Here is a 20,499-nt window from a genome sequence, read left to right on the forward strand (position 1 = left end):
TTCCCCACCTCTCCTTCAGAGAGTGGTTACAAACACCCTTTCTTTCTTCCTCTAGAGCTTACCCTTCGTCTTGTCCACCCAACACCTCTCTCTCTCTCTCTCTCTCTGTTCCCCTATTAATTTGTACTGAGGTTTTTACTTATCAAATTAGGAGTGATTAGTCATTCCAGGTCGAACAATGCTTGGCGCCGACCCTTACCCTTGACCCCCATTCTAAATTGTTAGCCTTAATCAGCTAAGGATCTCTGGATCTCTTCATACCTCTCAACAGAGGTTTTAAAAACAACCTTTCATGAATGAGATAAAAAATTTGTTTTTTCTCTTTCTGACAAAATCCCATAGACATTTCTGTTTTGTCCCAATCAGACATCAACAACCCCCTCTTCTGCCCTCTCTTTCTCTATCCCGTCCAGTCAAACACCCTCTCTTCTGCAATATGCACCTCACTGCATGCATTCATGACACCAATAGTGTCATAAAAGAGCAAGGTTCTTTTTTGCATGTAACAATGGCAAATGATGATGTCCATCAGAATAATACTTCTTATGATGATAAAGCCTTACTTTCCATTTTTCTTAGCTGTTTTTATGATGTTTCTACTTAAAGCTGTTAAAATGAAATATGCTAATTAGTATGCAAGTTATCAAGTGAGATGGTCGTAAATAATGCCAATTGAACCTTCGTGGTATTATATGTTCAAAATTTCATTATATCTTAAAAAGATCTGAATATGCAGCTTTTTAAATATTGGTTAGTCTGTAAATTGTGCAAATTTTCTACCGTTTTCAGTCACAAGCTTATATGCATTTCAATAAGACTGGCTTAAGGCAAAATGTCCAGTGAACCACACATTTTTTGATACTTTGAATGGTCATAACTCCAGTTCTAATGGTCCGATTTTAAAAAACTAAAGATACTATCTTTGCTTTTTACGCTCTTTTCAATAATGCTTGATTTGAATATATTCAATCTAAAGAAAAAAATGGTGTGGTATTGCTAGTCTGAGGGCATGGACAACAAAATAGAAGCCAAAGTATGCAAATATATCTTGAAATTTTGTATCTCCCTCTCTCCCCTATCCCCCTTTTTGTCATACCATTTAATAACAAAAATCCCTATTTACTTGCCTTCCCATTTTATGTAGACAGGCAACCTCCCCCAATCGCATCTGATTTTCACTTCAAGCAAATGTTTAAAGTAAACAATTAGATAGTAATTGTCTGTATTTTTGAGATGAGGTGTTTTCATTTATTGAGATTGTTGGACTGACTTCCTCATCTTGGTTGTTATAGTCACAACGTTTCGGCTGTTTTACCCTCCGGCCTTCATCAGGTGTTTTTTCTCGAACCCAACCCTTTATTATTACGGGGGTACCGTGTTCGGACTCCAGCTAGGCTCTGGGACATAGTTGCTGATTCTCTGTTTTGAATGTTACTTTTCACTGCCTTCGTTCAGGATTGAACTCCTAGTGACATATGGCCGAGTGGTCCTAGACGTTGTATCAAAGTTTACAGTTACCCAAAGGTGCTGAGTTCAATCCTGAACGAAGGCAGTAAAAAGTAACATTCAAAACAGAGAATCAGCAACTATGTCCCAGAGCCTAGCTGGAGTGTGAACACGGTACCCCTGTAATAATAATAATAATGGGTTGGGTTCGAGACAAAACACCTGATAAAGGCTGGAGGGCAAAACGGCCAAAACGTTGTGACTATAACAACCAAGATGAGAAAGTCAGTCCGACAATCTCAATAAATAAACAATTAGATCACGATCTGGAACAGATGTTCCCTCGTAGACATTTTTCAGGTGGATGATCCAAGTCACCATTCTTGCTACTGCTAGGATGGCCAGTAAAAACATTCTTTTCTCCCCCAATATCTATGTTGTCAATAACGTATGTTGCGTCAAGGAAAAGTGGGCGCTCAGCATTGATGCAAGCCATTACCTCTTTTACATTCTAGCTCAGAGGGCAAGAAATTGTCTTAGTTTTACACTTAAGGTTGGTAGGGAAAAATTGCTTTGAATCTTGAATAACAACTTTTGTTCTCAGTAATCCTTAAACGAATGAACATTACGTATTACAAAAAAATGTGTCTAAAAAAAAAAGTCAGCTTTGTCATTGTTTTGTAGAATTTCTAATTTTTAACACTGACAACAGCCCTTAATGTTAAATGTTTTTTTATTATGATAGAGCAACCCTACATTTTTTTTTTAAACAATTAACATTTTTCTGATAACTAACCTAACTAACATGAATTACATTTCAATGGTAACTAACTGATAAGAACTGGTATGTGCTTGCATGAATCGGTGCAGAAAGAACTGCTATTGCAATGGATATGTATATTCTTCCTCTTTTCCCAGGAAGTAGGTCCAGGACCAAATAATAATAATAACCGAAAGTGCAAAATTTTAATGGTTATTAAGTATAAGTTCTCAAAGAGAAAATTGCTGAGCAAATAAAATATGAAAATCTGGATTTGAACAGAACTAAAAAAAATAATAATAAAAATAGACTAAAGAATGTATGAAGAGTATTCTGGTCAAACAAATAGAAAGTTTCGCTTTAGTTCATATATAAGAATATATGTGAATACTTACACCTTTAAAAATTGAAGAAGGCAACAAGTGGGATTTCCAATGTTTAAGTTGAAATGTATATGATCACTATATTTTTAGTGTTTTTCTTTATTCAAATATTTTTTCTTTTTATTTAGTATGGTCGAGCTGCTCTGGAGAGTGTGATGAAGTCTGTTTTGCATTATGAAACTCCATTTGTTTCTCCACCAAAAGATTATCCTGGAGATTTCTTTGAAGGTAAATTTTTTTCCTCTGTCAATGTCTTCAAATAGACTGCCCGGGTGTAAAATACACTTAAATATATTTTAATTTGTTCAGATTTCATATATATTACTACAAAATTTCAGATATATTATTACAAAATTTCAGATATATTATTACAAAATTTCATATATGTTATTTTACAAGATTTCATATATGTTATTTTACAAGATTTCATATATGTTATTTTACAAGATTTCATATATGTTATTTTACAAGATTTCATATATGTTATTTTACAAGATTTCATATATGTTATTTTACAAGATTTCATATATGTTATTTTACAAGATTTCATATATGTTATTACAAGATTTCATATATGTTATTTTACAAGATTTCATATATGTTATTTTACAAGATTTCATATATGTTATTACAAGATTTCATATATGTTATTTTACAAGATTTCATATATGTTATTTTACAAGATTTCATATATGTTATTTTACAAGATTTCATATATGTTATTTTACAAGATTTCATATATGTTATTTTACAAGATTTCATATATGTTATTTTACAAGATTTCATATATGTTATTTTACAAGATTTCATATATATTATTACAAGATTTCATATATGTTATTTTACAAGATTTCATATATGTTATTACAAGATTTCATATATGTTATTTTACAAGATTTCATATATGTTATTTTACAAGATTTCATATATGTTATTTTACAAGATTTCATATATGTTATTTTACAAGATTTCATATATGTTATTTTACAAGATTTCATATATGTTATTTTACAAGATTTCATATATGTTATTTTACAAGATTTCATATATGTTATTTTACAAGATTTCATATATATTATTACAAGATTGTGATTTAAACACTAAAAAAAAAAAAAAAAGTATTTAGGTGCCATCAGCTAAAACCGAAAGTAAAACTGTAACATTCAAAGATGGTGACATTACCACTGTACCAACATGACACGCATTTAAACCAATTAAAAATAAACTAAGATGAATGTACAAAATGTTGAACGATTTTTTTTTTTTTTCAATTTTGACCCATTTTTGACTCCTTGAAAACAATTTTAACTGGCTAAAGACCCATAAAAGAACAGCCTGTAAAAAATCCAATCATTTGAGACCCCTAGCGGCGCTCTGCGACTTTTAGTTTCGGAGGAGGTAGTTTGAAAATATGGAGACAGACCGATCGACAGACATATAGTCGTTTATATATTAGATTTTTTTTCTTTGTTGCATTGTCAGTAGACTTGTAAATTTTCATTGTGATTAAGTGCACAGCAAAGTTCCATTTTTAATAAGATTTATCATGAATGTTTGAAAAGGAAAATTGTGTTTAGCAGTCTGTTCTCCCTTTTCTCTCCAGATATCAAAACCTCTCTGATTGGCGTTGGACTGATTAGTCTTGATGAAAGACTTGGGAGCCCATTTTTGGAAAAAGGTTAGCATACCTTGTTAATTTTCACTAGTTTGCTTTCATTTTTAGTTTTTATTCTGTGAATTTAAAATTTGATTTTTTTTTTTTTCTTAGAATATAACAACATCAGCAAATTCTTGAACCGGATTCTTGGTATGCCTGTTGAACAACAAAATGCCTTATTTAAGTATTTTTTGGAAACCTTAACAGCTATAATATTAGATGCCAAACGGAATGGTCGATGGGATATGGGAATTATGGGTGAGTGCTTTTGGCAATTTTGTTTAAATTTTAAGTGGTTGAATTTTGATTGAAAGAGTTTCTTTATTTTTAATGTTGGTGAAATGTTTAATGCTTTGCCTGTTTTTTAGATTTGGGCTCTGGTGGAGAAAGTGTCAAAAAGCTTGAAACTAAGATATTTGTTGGCAACACTGATCTTAATAAAGCTCGTACAGAATTACACACTGTAAGTATTTTTTGTTAAAATTGAGAAAAATGGATGACAGTTTCATATTTAGTCATCTATTTTACTTTCATTAAAAAGTAATTTAATTTGGTTAAACTGGATTTTTCTTTGAAAATGTAGTCCCACCAGTCATGTTTATTTCCTATCTAGAAGTGATATCTTCCAAAAGTTTAAATTACATAGGAGGGTTGATAAGTAAATCTTTAAATTATACAATTTTTCTTATCCAAACTCTTTATTTACTACATTGCATCCAACCTGTCAAAATCACTAGCAACAACTGAATATCTTTCAAATAGTCAATTACAATTGCTTCGTAATATTTAACATATGGAATATTTATTATGTGTTACAATTCTGCAGAATCTGAAATTGATTTTAAATAAATTCTGTTTCCATTTTTAGGTGAGTGTTGAACGAGGTTTGTCTTGGAACCAAGCCATTGATATCTGGAAAGATTGCAAAGGCCAAGATGATGGATTTTATCTTTCAGCACAGGTGTGGCAAATATTTAATCATCTTAACCCCACTCATAAAAACATAATTTATTTAATATAGAAATCAAATTATTTCATCCAATAATTGCAAAAAAAAAATTTTTTTTTACTATTTCTGAATTCATTCAATTTTGAAGTGTTGCTTTAATTATAATTTGTTAAGAAATCTAATCGTTATCAAAAAAAATCCAATCAATAGATTTAGTTTTCAAAAAATGTTTAAGAAATTACTAAATCAGATGAATATTTTTTTAAATCTCTACCATAATTAAAAGCTTATTAATTGATGGTTTTGATTATATCTCTTCAGTCTTTTCATGTAAAGTTAAAAAAAAAAATTTTCAGACTTTTTGTGTCTTTCAATATTAAATTATAATTTCCATCTATCGAAACAGAAGTCCAGGCCAGAATATATAATATAAGGTTGCATTTGAGTTTTATATATCTTTAAAACAATGTTTGGTTTCGTTGAAATAATATTTCTAACTATTCAACCAATCTTCAATTTCTACTTGATATAACTAAATATGATTCTACCCAATCTGTTAATATGCTTAGTTCCTCCAACCATTATCATAGTGATTCCCCTTAGAATGAAAATGGAATGCTCCAAGTGCCTAATAAACAATTGTTTAAGATCAACAGAAAAGATTTGGTGTCACTATTGAGGAAAATAAAATGTAAAATATAATACATTATTGTAACTTTTCTACTTAAATGCATAAGTTTTTGTGCTTTAATTTATTTTAACATGATTTTCTTACAAATAATCAAGTTAAAAAGACTGATCAAAACATAAATATACAACACATAACCAGGATCAAAGGCAAGAATACTTTTTTGCTTAAATGGATAAATTCAAATCTTAACTTTTTTAGCATGTTTTTCTTAGAAATAAATGTAGTGTATATAACACATTACTGTAACCAAAAGCAAGATAAATTACTCTTAAATAAGAAAATAATATACTTGTACAGAATTCTACCCTCATGAAAAGACAAGTAAAATCTTATCTGTAATGGAAAAAAAAGGGCGTACAGCAAAAAATCATCTAAAATCATAAATTAGAAATAATGTTAATATTACTTGTATGGATCGGTTTTCATCTTGAGTTTTATTTGTGCATCATTTTGGTCAGATTGTCCTTCGAAAATGAACATATGAAGCTATGAACAGAATAGGAAAATATCTACAAAATCAGTAACTTTTCTCTTTTCTTTTCCAAACAACCACCACCACCATGATGTGATGGTAGTGACATAACAGGTATTAACAGTGATACAGTTACGAGACTCGGCATTCCTATCCCGTTGTTAATCACCTGACCAAGGCCAGAGGATAAGTTGACCAAAATTTGGTGAAACAACAATTATAAAAGATGAGAATATTAATCCGCAAATAAATATAGAAATAATATATTTAAAAATATATTTTTAGTTGTGCACTGGTGACCTTTTTCATTTTAATTAGTGCTTTCAGTAGCCCTCTGGACACTTTCTGGGGGGGTTTTCCCACTGATCTACTTAGTTTTAGTAGTTTTCTGGAGGTCTCTTTACTTTTATTTCATACTTTTAATAGCACTCCTGAAGTCAACAGAATTTTTGTTTTTCACTACCCACTTAAAAAATATTTATTTTCTAGATGTAAAAACTTGGTTTTAGTAGTGCTCTGGAGGCCTCATAATTTGTATTTCGTGCTTTCATTAGGGGTTAGGGGACCTCCTGTGTATTATTTTTTTTTTTTTTCAATGTTCACTTAAATGATTTCTCTTCTAGGGCTTGAGAGTTAGAAACTTGGTTTTAGTAATGCTTTAATGGTCTCCTTAATTTTATTTAGTTCCTTTCACTAGCGCTCTGGACACCCGAGTTTTCATTTTTTTCACTATTTAAACAAAGGAATAGATAAGGGCATCCCACAAGGAGTGCCAGTTATATTTCCTTTATTCATTGGTCGCCCTCTCAGTATACATCAAAACTTTAATAATGCCATGTCAATAGTAGCAAAATATTGCAAACATGACATCTTCATAACCTACACATGTAAACCTAAATACCTTGAAATCAGAAACAATTCATACAAAAATAACTCCTGAGAATAGATCTGATTTAATTGCCAGAGTGTATAACTTGCAATTGAAAGAACTCTTGAGTAAAATAAAGGACAAACATATTTTTAGTGTTTCAGTGGCATATGTCTATGGTGTTGAATTTCAGTACAGAGGTCATCCTCATTGCCACATGTTGGTAGTTTTAAGAAATGAGGATAAACCGAAGAATAAAATCGATATTTATAGATTAGTGCTGAAATTCATGATATCAATGATGACCCAGTTTTAATTTGGTCAAGAAATTTGATTCATGAACCTTGTGGTACTAAAAACCCTGCTTTTCCTTGTATGAATGATGGTTTTTGCCTAAAATATTTCTGAAAAAATATAGTTCAGAAATGAAACCTCTGTGAATATAAACGTATACCAAGAATACAGGAGACGTAAGAATGGACTCTGTTATACCTTGCAATGCTTACTTGTTAAAAAAAAAAAAAGTACTGTGCCCATATTAATGTTGAAATCTGTTAATTTGTGCAAAGTATTAAATATATATTCGAATGCATTTATAAGGGACATGACTGTGCTTCAGTTGACGTATATAGAATCAAATAATGAACAAAATATATGCATCCATAACAAAATAATTATATTGCATGCTCCCTGAAGCTGTTCGCCCTGTCGGTGGGGCATCAGAATACACCGTCTGCCCCCCTGCAGAGAGTAAAAGTCCCTCAATGGGGCCACCTGTTTACCGTGGGTGGCGACCCGTGACACCTTGGAACGGAATCCTGGTGGTTGAGGGTTGTAGAGGATAGATATGAGTTCCTCTCCTTCCCAACACGCCACTTTGGTCCTTACCTTGGCTAGACGGGCGGTCGGAGAGGCCCGCTCCGATCAATCGGCTGGTCACGTCAAGCCCTAAATCAGACAAACACAACAAGAAAATACGCCCACACTCCCCACATTATACAAACTGATTTAGCAAGCGGTGGCTGTAGGGTCAAACAAAGTGCTGGATAATGAAGAAAACATGGCTGTAAATCTGAATTTTTTCCTGAAAACGAGGCGTTCAGAAAAATTGAAGAACCACAGATGCTTAGATCCACCAGCAGGGAGTGTATACTTTTCCTGTATCCCTGTTGGGTTGGGGGGGGGGGGGGGGCGAAAGGGTACCCCCCCCCCCCCAACACTTCCAAAATAGGACTCCGAGGCGGGTGGGGAGCAGGAAAAATGAAAAAAAAGAAATCCATCTATGAATACAAACAAGCCTCAAAAAAAAAAGAATACGAGATCTAGTATCAGATTCTTCAAACTCAGACTCTGAAAATGAACCAATATCAGGAAATGAGAATTTCCCAACATTTCTAGTATTGGAATCAACCAGTGAACAACCCATAACCAAAACGTCTCCATTTAAAATCGAAAAAATACTCTCACAAAGTATTAAACCTATATCGGTTAAAAAACTAAATAATGGCACAATATTAACACAAATAAAGATTAAAAAGCAAGCTGAGGAACTGCTAAAATGGAAAACTTTTGACAACAAAACCATTAAAGTTTATCCTCACAAGACACTAAATTCAAGTAAAGGTGTCATCAAGACCTCTGAACTTGCATTATGTACCATAGATGAAATAAAAGACAACCTTAGATCCCAAAATGTCACAGATGTACAAAGAATCCAAATAAGGAAAAATTCTGAAACTATACTCACCAACACATACATTCTGACATTCAACACACCAATAATCCCACAAAAAATCAAAATTGGTTACCTAACAGTCAACACTGAGCCATACATCCCAAACCCCCTAAGATGTCATAACTGCCAAAAATATGGACACCATCGCGACCGATGTTCACGGTCACCAACATGCATAAGATGTGGTGAAAAAGACTTCCACGAGGATTGCAAAAAAAAAACTAAATGTGCAAACTGCCAGGAAAACCACTACGCAAACTCAAAAACCTGCCCAATCTGGAAAAAAGAAAGAGCAATACTCAAAACAAAGTACACAAATAACATTTCATTTAACGAAGCTAGGAAAATCATAGAAAGCTCCAACTACGCAGATATAACAAAAAAAAATATACAGTACTTCAATAACTCAAACCAACATTCAATAGCATCAAACTCCAATAGCAATGTTGACATTATCACGAAGCTCTTAAACGAAACAAAAAGTTTACTTGAAGAATTTAAAAAAATCATGACCATTCAATGTAATACAATAAACAATACTTCAACAATAAACCAAAACACAACTATAAACTCACAAACAAAACCCCAACCAAAAAGTAAAGAAATAACCACAAATAAAAAACAAAACACACAAACGAACACTCAAAATAGATTTCAACTACTGAGAAAAGTTGAGGATGAAAACACCAATAAAAATGTCGGTGAGAAAAATAATAAAACTAAGAAGTTGGAAGAGCCCAGAACACCAGAAGTTATACCAAAATCAAAACCAAGATCTAGATCAAATTCAATATCCAGATCTAGATCAAATACAAAAGGAAAAGACCCTTTACAAAACTCTCAAATGACAGATAAATCTATGGACTCCCCGGAAATGGAAGTCGAAGAAGGGAGAAACGAAGCAAGCCCCCCCAAAAAAACACCAATCACTGTCCAGACAAAAGGAAAAAAAAAAACAAAACAAAATGGATACACAGTCCCGAGCAAACTCCAGTTCCCGAACTCCTAACAGCAGAAATGAAGAGCCAAGCAAAGCAACACCATCATCGCCCAATAAAGCAGGAACTAGGGAAGGACCAGGATCCAGATCCCAATCTACCTCAAGAGAAGGAAACGAAGAAACATTGGAGGAAATGGAAGTAGAAAATAAAACGCCCCTAGACAAATAAAATGGAACAAAATAAAAGAACTCAAAATATAACAGCCATACAATGGAACTGTAGAGGATTGAAATCCAACTATGAAGAATTAAAACGATTAATTAAAGATCACAACCCAAATATCGTATGTCTACAGGAAACTCTAATGAAGGAAAACTCAAACCTCTCCCTTAGAGACTACAAAGTATATAACAAAATCAACTTATCACATATAGACCATAGACCAACAGGTGGTACAACCATTTTGTTAAAGAAAACAATACCCCATGAAAAACTCATTTTAAACTTCTTAGTGACACTCAATATGGTTTCCGTTCTGCTAGATCTACAGCAGATGTGCTTACAGTTATATCTCATAGGATTAGCAAATCTCTCGACGGAGGCAACCTTTCTAGGGCAATTGCTCTTGACATATCTAAGGCCTTTGATAGGGTATGGCATAAAGGTTTACTTCATAAGATCTCTAGCTATGGTATTGCTGGAAATGTCTTCTCAATTATTAAATCATTTCTTTCTGATAGGTTCATAAGAGTAGTAGTTGAGGGGCAAAAATCAGAAGCTCACAGTATTAATGCCGGTGTCCCTCAGGGGTCCATCCTGGGCCCAACTCTTTTCCTGATCTACATTAATGATCTTCCAAATCACATCCTTACATCATTTGTAGACATCTATGCTGACGACACTACCATTTATGGTAGCACATCTAAGACAGAAAACGACCAAGTTCTCTCCAATTCTCTCTCCTCTGATCTTGAGCACGTAGTACAATGGGGTAAAGAATGGCTGGTTACTTTTAATGCATCTAAAAACCAAGCTTCTCTCTTTACATCATCAACATTCTGATCCACATCTGACATCAATTGAAATGAATGGCTCTCGTCTTCAGGAGGCCTCAAGTTTTGACAAACTTCTTGGCTTGACCATTACTCCTGATCTTAAATGGAACACGTACATCAAATCTGTTGCCAAGGCCGCTGGAAAAATCGTGGGATCTTTCTATCGATCCGGTAGATATCTCACTGCTGATGCTATTCTCTATCTATATAAGAGCCAGGTACGTCCAAGGATGGAATACTGTTGCCACATCTGGGCAGGAGCTGCTAGAAAGGATTTGGCCTACCTTGATAGAGTTCAAAATAGACTTCGTAGCCTCGTAGGAGATGTCCTTTTCTCTTCCTTGCAACCTTTATCTCACAGAAGAGATGTTGCGAGTTTGTCTCTGATGTATCGTTATTTTCATGGAAAGTGTTCGAATGAGCTTCAATCTATGGTCCCCCCTCGCCAAACTTTCACAAGAAACACTCGTCTAGCTGTAAACACTATCAATAATTCCCCCCACTCTTTATCTGTGCCTAAACCTAAACGTAGATTCCATGAACAAAGCTTTTTTCTTAGAACTGCACGCCTGTGGAATTGTCTTCTGTTTTCCTACTTTCCGGCTGACTACAATATGGTTGTCTTCAAGTCTAACGTAAATAAGTTCTTGATGAGCCGTTCCATATAAGTTATCAACTTTACCAAATTTTCATTACTAATGATTACTATAATGTCCAATTTCTACTGTACACTCTTTAACCCTTATCCTTGAGTGGCCTCTTGGCCTTGATAATGTGGTGATGCCTATGTAAAAAAAAAAAAAAAAAAAAAAACTGCAAGCCATAGCAGTAAGAGCTACCTTACACCAAACTATCTCAATTTGCTCAATCTACATTCCACCAAAATACAAATTAAAAAAAATTCAAATAAATCAAATAATTGAACAGCTTCCTGCACCATCATTAATCCTAGGGGGTTTCAATGTGCACAGCAACCTTTGGGGAGACAACCAAATCATAATGGAAATATAATAGAATCCATACTAGAAACCACAAACATGTGTATACTGAACAATGGCAAACACACCTACCTACATCCATCTACAGGAACAACCTCAACTATAGACCTGACACTCAGCTCTCCGACTATCTACATGGACTTTAATTGGGATATCCATGAAGAACAGTGTGGTAGTGACCACTACCCAATTTTCATTAAAACAAATAAACCCACAATAGAAGACATAGTACCAAAATGGCAACTAAAGAGAGCTGACTGGTCCACATTCAGAAATCTCTGCCAAACACAAATAAATAACGAAATACTCCAGGAACCTGACCCAATAGCAACATTTACACAAAGATTAATAAAAATAGCGGAAGAAACAATCCCTAAAACTTCAAAGAAAAACAGCAAGCACAAACCATGGTTCACAAAAGAGTGTAAAGAAGCAATTAAGAAAAGGAAAAAAGCCCTAAAAAAATTCAGATTAAACCCAACCTTAATAAACTTAGAGCTCTACCGCCAAGCTTGTGCAAAAGCACGACAAATAACCAAAAAAGCTAAACGAGAAACATGGCAAGATTATGTATCTAAATTAAATAATAAAACACCTAGCAAGAAAGTATGGGACATGGTGAGGAAGATAAATGGGAAGCAAACCCAACACCCCATTATACACCTAAAAAACCCGGATGGTGGAAAATGCACTGAAAAAAAGGATATGGCAAATCTACTTGCTGAACAACTAAATAAAAACTCCTCTCCCAAACACCACAGCTTAACATTCCAAAACTACAAAAAAGAAGCAGAAAAAAGAAAGCTGAACTTCAGCTCAAACAATACAGAAAAATACAATTTACCGTTCACAATATCTGAACTTAAAAACCCTCTGGATAGAAGCAAAGATACTGCTACTGGACCGGACGAGATACACTACCAATTTCTGAAACAACTACCAGAAACCTCATTAAACACTTTCCTGAATATACTAAATAATATCTGGCTCTTAGGCTACTTTCCTAACGCTTGGCGAGAGTCCACGATCATACAAATCCCAAAACCTGATAAAGATCCCACAAATCCAACAAACTACCGCCCTATCTCTCTAACCAGCTGTATCTGTAAAACCATGGAGAGAATGATAAACGATCGACTCGTATGGATATTAGAAAAAAATAAAATATTTGACAAATATCAATGTGGTTTCAGAAAAGAAAGGAACATAATGGACCAATTGGTCAAAATGGAATCGTACATTAAAGACGGTCTTATTAGAAACCACCATGTGGTGTCAGTATTCTTTGATTTAGAAAAAGCATACGACACTACATGGAAATACGGCATTATGAGGGACATACATAACCTTGGAATCAGAGGAAGGATGCCAATATTCATACAAAACTTTCTCAGGGATCGCTCATTTAGGGTACGCCTCGGGGGAGAGATGTCTGAGGTATACGGACAGGAGATGGGAGTTCCCCAGGGAAGCATAATATCAGTTACACTCTTCCTCCTAAAAATCAACAACATCAGCAAAGCAGTGACTACAGACATTGACAAAGCCCTCTTTGTAGACGATTTTACAATCAGCTACTCATCCCCTAACATGCAAACAATAGAAAGGAAATTGCAGGAGTGCCTTGATAAAATTGAAAAATGGACAAATGAAAATGGGTTTATCCTCTCCAAAACTAAAACAGTATGCATACACTTTTGCAAAAAGAGAGGATATCACCATGACCCACAACTGAAAATAAATAACAACACAATACCAGTGGCACAGCAAACCAAATACCTTGACAATAAACTCAATTTCAAGCCACATATAGATGCACTAAAAAAAAAATGCCAGAAAGCATTAAACATATTAAAAATAATATCCCACACAAACTGGGGAGCAGACAGTAAAACCATGCTCCTATTGTATAGAGTAATCGTAAGACCAAAGCTGGACTATGGTTGTATTATATACAGTTCAACAAGGAAATCATACCTAGAAAAATTGAAACCAATACAAAATCAAGCACTCAGACTCTGCCTAGGAGCCTTCCAAACATCACCTATTCTAAGCCTACACACAGAAGCTAATGAACTCCCCCTTCACCTGAGATGGGAAAAACTCTCACTCCAATATACATTGAAACTTAAAAGTTTACCAGAAAATCCTGCTCACGAAAAAGTATATACGTCAATGTATGAAAATTTCTATACCAGCAGAACTACAGCTGCTCAACCTTTGAGATATCGCCTTAAAAAGGCTATTATAGAAGGATACGAAGAACCAAAAAACATACAAACTTACACAATTCATAATACTCCACCATGGACAATCACAGAACCATACATTGACATGACTATCAAAATGACCAAAAAACAGACTAGCAATCAAACCTATCAAAACAAATTCCTAGAACTCAGGGATGAATACTCCACATACAAAACCATCTATACAGATGGCTCAAAAATAACTGGAAAAGTAGGAGCAGCAGCAAAAATGCATAATGCACACAAGCAAATCCGATTACCAGATGGTGCCTCTATATACACCGCAGAGTTACAGGCTATTAAGATGGCTCTTGAACTGGTTCAGGAGTCTAGTGAAAACAAATTCCTTATCTTCAGTGACTCCATGTCCAGCTTAATTGCATTGAAAGGAGGGAAAGTAAACCACCCGTACATCCTGGAAATTATAGAAACATACCAACACCAAATAAAGAATAATAAAACAATAGTATTAGCATGGATACCGAGTCATGTCGGCATAAGAGGAAATACAGAAGCTGACAAACTAGCTAAAGAAGCAACAAAGCTGATGCCTTCAAACAGAAAAATCCCATACATGGATAGGAAAAATAAAATAAACTACTACATAAAAACAAAATGGCAAAAACTATGGGACGAACAACTAAACAACAAACTTAAAGAAATACACCCAAATGTTGGGCAAGAGAGAACCATAATACCAATACGAAAAGTAGACACTATATTCACCAGAATCCGAATTGGTCATTCAAGACTAACACATGAATACCTTCTGAAAGCAGAAGGTATCCCTCAATGCAGAATCTGCCAACAACCACTAACCATTAAACATATTAATGAAATGTAAAAAAATATGAAAATATTCGTACGAAATATTTCAAGGAACAAAACCTTAAAACAATATTTGAAAAAGAAACACCTTACAAAATATTAGATTTCCTGAGAAAAATTAAACTTTTGGAACTTATTTGAAAATAAAGCAAACCACTGGCCAAAGTCTCAAATGAAGAATATTCTCTTCACCTTTTATGGCATGAAATGACCTATAGGGTTGATGTGCCGTTAAACAAAAACTTACCTACCTACCCTGAAGCTGTAGTGGTTATCAGTTTAGACTCCATATGTATGTCCCACACAGTGTATAGACTGGCAGTTACCTTAAAGATCAGCAGAGTACTTACTTTCATAGAGGTGATACACAACAAGCTGCACATGGACCCAACTCTTACAGCATGATTTGAGCTGAATAAGCATAATAAAGAGAATTATTTGTGTTGTGAGATTCCTTTGCTTATTCAGTAAACATACCAAAGCATGGCACCAAGAAAAAATACTAATATAACTAGTAGAATGTACTGTGAAGATATAGAAACATTTCATTTGAGAATATTACTAATACATGTTCATAGAGCTAAAATCTTTGAAAGAATTGCAAATTGTAGGTGAAATTATGCCTACATTTAAAGAAGCACGCTTAAAACTTTGTCTTCGGAATGAAGTATTTTAAAATGCTTTGATTGAAACTACTGCATGCCAAATTCTTTTGCAACTTTTGAGTCATATTTGCTGCAATATATGCCTATTCAAACCCTACAAATGTTTTTTGATTTATGGAATAGCCACAAGAACTCTGTGATGGAAGATTTATTTTACACCAGGGATCAATGGTTCAGGCTAAATATATGGCTTTTTCATGTGTAAATTGAGTTCTGATTGAAAATGGTATTGCTTGTTTAACAATTAGTAGTTGGAACATGAAGCTGTCTCAAATTACCTAGACATATAAACACACTGATTGATGAACAGAGACTGGTTAGTGACATTGTGATTCCTGTTTTATGTGGATGTGCCAGGGTGATGTGGGAAAATGTGTTTAATATCAAAATTTCACATCTCCAAAAAACTATCAAGTATGTTGTGCTGCCTGAAGAGGTATTACTTTTACTTGACTTTTAGGAAGAAAAACAATTCAATTTTGTTATGTACCCCACTAACTTCTATTTGCAATGTACCTCCCATGTCTGATCATGCAAATCGTTTTTAAAAAATCTTAATTTAATTGTACTAGATGAAGCATCTTTGATCCCTTCATTTGCTTTGGATGCAATTGACAAAACTTTAAAAGACAAACAATAATGATGATGCTTTTCAAGGAAAAAAACGCTTTTGTGGTGAGATTTCAATCAAATCTTACCCATATTATCAAGAGGAAATCATGAGAAAATAATTTGCATAAAGAATTCTGCTCTTTGGCTTCAGTTTAAACAGTATAGTTTGGGCCAAAATATTAGAGCAACACCAATGAAAGTGAATTTGTCTCATGATTACTAAATTTTAGAAATGAACAGTAAATCTTATGAAATATTCAGGTCAGTCTGATAACGATAATATAGAAGTGCTACAAATATCATGCCTTGATGATTCCTTGGTTGATATTTAAAAAAATACCTCACAACATGATAGAAGAAATACGATAATTCTCTCACCAAAAATTTCTGACTGCCTATTAATCAATGAAGTGGCTTTAATCAATTTCCTGGTGATAGCCACATATTATAGCACAGATAAAATACACGTTGATGGAACAGACAAAAGTATATAGAAGCTAGAAATAATTGTAAGAAAGAAGTAGCAACAGCTAAGAGTGAATATATACCAGGAAACGCATTGAAGCGAAGAAATTAGAAACTCATGATTTCTGAAAAATTAACAACAGTGTAGTAAATAATGGGCAATCAACAATACCTCCCCACTATCCAAAAATCATGAGGTTGTTTGCACAGCAACTGAGAAAGCTAACATGTTTGCCCGTCAGTTTGCCTCAAACTCTACTTGGACCCAACAAGCCATTCCCTCCCTGATTTTCCTCTGCGGACAGAAACCACACTAGATGATCTGAAAGTCGCCCCTTCTCAAGTATCATAAAAAACCTAGATACCTCAAAAGCATGTGGACCTGATCTCATCCCGAGTGTGCTATTAAAAAAATGCTCCACTGAGGTTGCTCCAGTACTCTAAATTCTTTAACAAATGCCTTAATGAATCTTGCTTACCTGGGTGCTGGAAAACTGCTTCTATGGTACAAAAACTTTGGAAAAAGAACTGACCCATTAAATTATCGCTCAATGAGCCTCCTCCTTCTTTTCACCAAAATATTTGAGTCCTTTATTAATCAAGCTCTAGTTCACCACCTTACAGCTGCTAAACTTCTGTCTGACCATCAATATGGATTTAGGCAAGTCTGTTCTACTGCAGATATTCTAACTAATCTCTGAACATTCATACCGAGCACTGGATAAGGGAGGGCAGGGCAGTAGCCCTAGATATATCTGAGGCTTTTGATAGGGTATGGCACAATGGTCTTCTCATGAAAATAAAATCCTATGGTATTACTAGACAAATGCTTAACCTAATTAAATCCTTCTTAAATGAGAGAATCCAGGTTGTCCTTGATGAGCGTATGTCCCAAAAATTTTATATAAATGCAGGGATCAATCCTTGGACCTTTGTTGTTTCTGATATTCATGAATGACTTACCTGATAAAATTGTCTCTGAGATGGGTATATTTGCCAATGACACCATGCTCCATAACAGGCACGTGGGGAAAACTAATGAGCACATATCTAAGGTAATGGCGGAAACCCTAGTAGTGGAATGGGGTTAATGAATGGTAATGTTCAAAGCTGACAAGGCAAAACTCGTTTCCTTTAATAATTACATGAATCCTTACCAACCACAAATAGCTATGGCTAAAGATACATTACCTCGGCTTAATGTTCACAGGGAACATGAGTTAGAATAGATACATTGAGATTATTGCCAAGGCTGCTGTGAAGAAGGTGGTCTCTCTACCGTGCTAGAAAGTTACTTAGCCACCATTCGTCCATGTATAGAGTATTGCTGTTACATTTGGGCTGGTGCATCTGCTACAAGTCTCTCGCTCCTGGACAAGTTTCAAAAGAGTCGTCAACCTGATAGGTCCTGAAGTTTCATCTAAGCTTCGGCCCCTGTCTCATCGATGAAATGTTGCATCCCTCTGCCTGTTTTACAAGTATTTTAATGGTAGATACTCTGAACTACAAGCCCTTGTGCCCCCTCAACATAAATACCCCCGACAAACCCGACAAGCAACAAAATCCCACCCCTACACAGTAGATACAGTCCTGCTTCTCAGAAAATTATTATCAATAAAAATGGACTATGCAATGGAGTAAGATTAGAAGTTTAAAAAAATGCATCAACATTCGATTAAAGTGGTGCATTACTAGGAAAGCAAGTTCTCATTCCAAGAATAAAATTTGCCCAAAGTGACTCTAAATTGCTTATTATTTTGGAGCGAAATCAGTTACTGATCCAATTATTGTTTGTAATGAGTATAAATAAGTCTCAAGGTTAGACATTTGAAAAAGTAGATTTCTTTCTACCTCAATCATGGGCATATGTTGCATTTTTAGAGCCTGTAAACATTCTTATATACAAGTTAGTCATAAAAGCTAACAGTCAATGAAAAAAAAATATATATTACACTAAGAACATGTTTTGCAGAGAGGTATTTTTCTAAACCTCTATCATAATTTGCTGCAATTTATGATTTAAATTTAAGGAAAAATTGTTTTTACATTTGAAAATCTATGAATTAAGCTACAGGGACATTCCAGCCCTAACACCACCACCCCTCAGATTTTTTTCTTTTGAACACCTCATAAAATTTAGGTAAAAACTAAGAGAAATCTGCATTTCCAGCTATACTTGAATAAAGAACCCCCCTTTTTTTTTTTTCAGAGGGTTGATTTTGGTCCAGAAATAAGAAATGTGTGTCATGACCTCTTATTGTGGAACCCGAAGGCTTTAGAAAATTTGCAATTTTGGGGCCAAAATTTCACCCAAGTATGTTTTCAAGGATGAGGAATCTAAAAATCATAGTTAGAAAGGTACTAAATGAAAGGAAAGACCTCGTTTTGACCTATTCATGTGCCACTGTGGCACTTTTTAAAAGATAGTTCGGCCCTCCAAAGCAGAGCAACAAAAATTTAACTATGGTGCTTTTTCTGAAACAACTTTTGGATTTTTAAAATAGAATGAAATTTTCATAAAATCAAAAATATATCTGGGCATTACCACTATTCTGGCATATTTATTCAACAGCTATCAAAGTAGTTCTATCTTTTGTTCTTTTTCTCATCTGTGATGAAATATGTGCTTTCATTAGTTGCCGTATTTGGCGTCGCAATCATTATCTTGTTCAATAAAATCTATCCCTTATCTGTTTCAAGCCAGTGAAATTGAGCTGATGGCCCATGTGGATGCAGGAATTTGCAAGTGAGGCCTTATTCATCTTTATTATATTAACCTCAATCAATGCCAGCCATCAAAACCCATCAAAGATGCAAGTGATGTAGTCGTTGCATTTGACAGATTCTAGTATCTCATTCTGGCATGGCCAGGAAGAAATGATCCCATGACTGGTTGCAAAGAATGTCCAGGTTGACTCAATGCCAAAATAAGATTTGGGATGGCAAATATTGAGAAATGCTTTGTAACTTTTGTATTGACCACTGAAGTATTCAATTCTTTTAATCTATGGCAATTTTCCTTAATCCATGTCATGACAATTCTCTGCTATTCGTGGAGGTGCCATGATCAAGATTATCAGATGCACAAAGAAATGTGTTGAAGTTTTCCATCTTGTTTGAGATATATCACCATAGGATGCATGGTACACTAGTTCTTATTCCAGTGATATTCCTGGATTTCATCGTACACCATGTAATGGTAATTTTCTGCCTAGCCCAGAGGAATGATGCACTCTTCCTCATTGATTTCATCTTTTCTTTGTTTTAGGAATCGAGCCTGACTCCTTGCTACGTAAGAGTGGCTGGTAAGGTTATCTATGCCATACATCAGCAACTCCATGAAATCTTCAACATCAGCTGTGTGTGTCTGTAAGGTTGTTCTGTCTACACTCTGCCACTGGTTGTAAGACATCTCCTCATTAATTTAGAGTTCAATGAATTTGTCGCAAATGTACTTTTCCAGAGTAGTATATTCAGGACAGTTTTGACAGTGATGTACTATACACTCAAGATTTATAATATATAAAAGATTGGTAGCGACCAAGATTATCTCAAAAAAGCCCTTCTGCAAGCCATGAATTACTATTTCACGGTCAAAAAAATGGACACACTTGTCTGAAAACATTGATATAATGATATGATTAGGCACTCATACAACACTGATCTGTTGAAATATTGCAGATTTCTCTTAGTTTTTACCTAAATTTTATGAGGTGTTCATAAGA

At 34.4% G+C, this 20,499-nt stretch overlaps 1 protein-coding gene across 2 annotated transcripts in view; it reads left to right on the forward strand.

Moving 5' to 3' along the window:
- The window catches only part of LOC145295939 (protein strawberry notch homolog 1-like), a 329,531-nt gene that overhangs the window by 273,936 nt on the left and 35,096 nt on the right, over positions 1 to 20,499 (forward strand). For both annotated transcript variants that reach the window (XM_080141823.1, XM_080141832.1), the window contains exons 23-27: positions 2,718 to 2,817; positions 4,193 to 4,267; positions 4,358 to 4,504; positions 4,615 to 4,709; positions 5,115 to 5,207. In XM_080141823.1, coding sequence (XP_079997949.1) covers positions 2,718 to 2,817; positions 4,193 to 4,267; positions 4,358 to 4,504; positions 4,615 to 4,709; positions 5,115 to 5,207 — 510 coding nt within the window. The remainder of the gene's footprint in view (positions 1 to 2,717; positions 2,818 to 4,192; positions 4,268 to 4,357; positions 4,505 to 4,614; positions 4,710 to 5,114; positions 5,208 to 20,499) is intronic.

The sequence above is a fragment of the Euprymna scolopes genome, chromosome 2, assembly GCF_053919585.1.
Source record: "Euprymna scolopes isolate OS-2025 chromosome 2, ASM5391958v1, whole genome shotgun sequence".
Classification (NCBI taxonomy): domain Eukaryota; kingdom Metazoa; phylum Mollusca; class Cephalopoda; order Sepiida; family Sepiolidae; genus Euprymna; species Euprymna scolopes.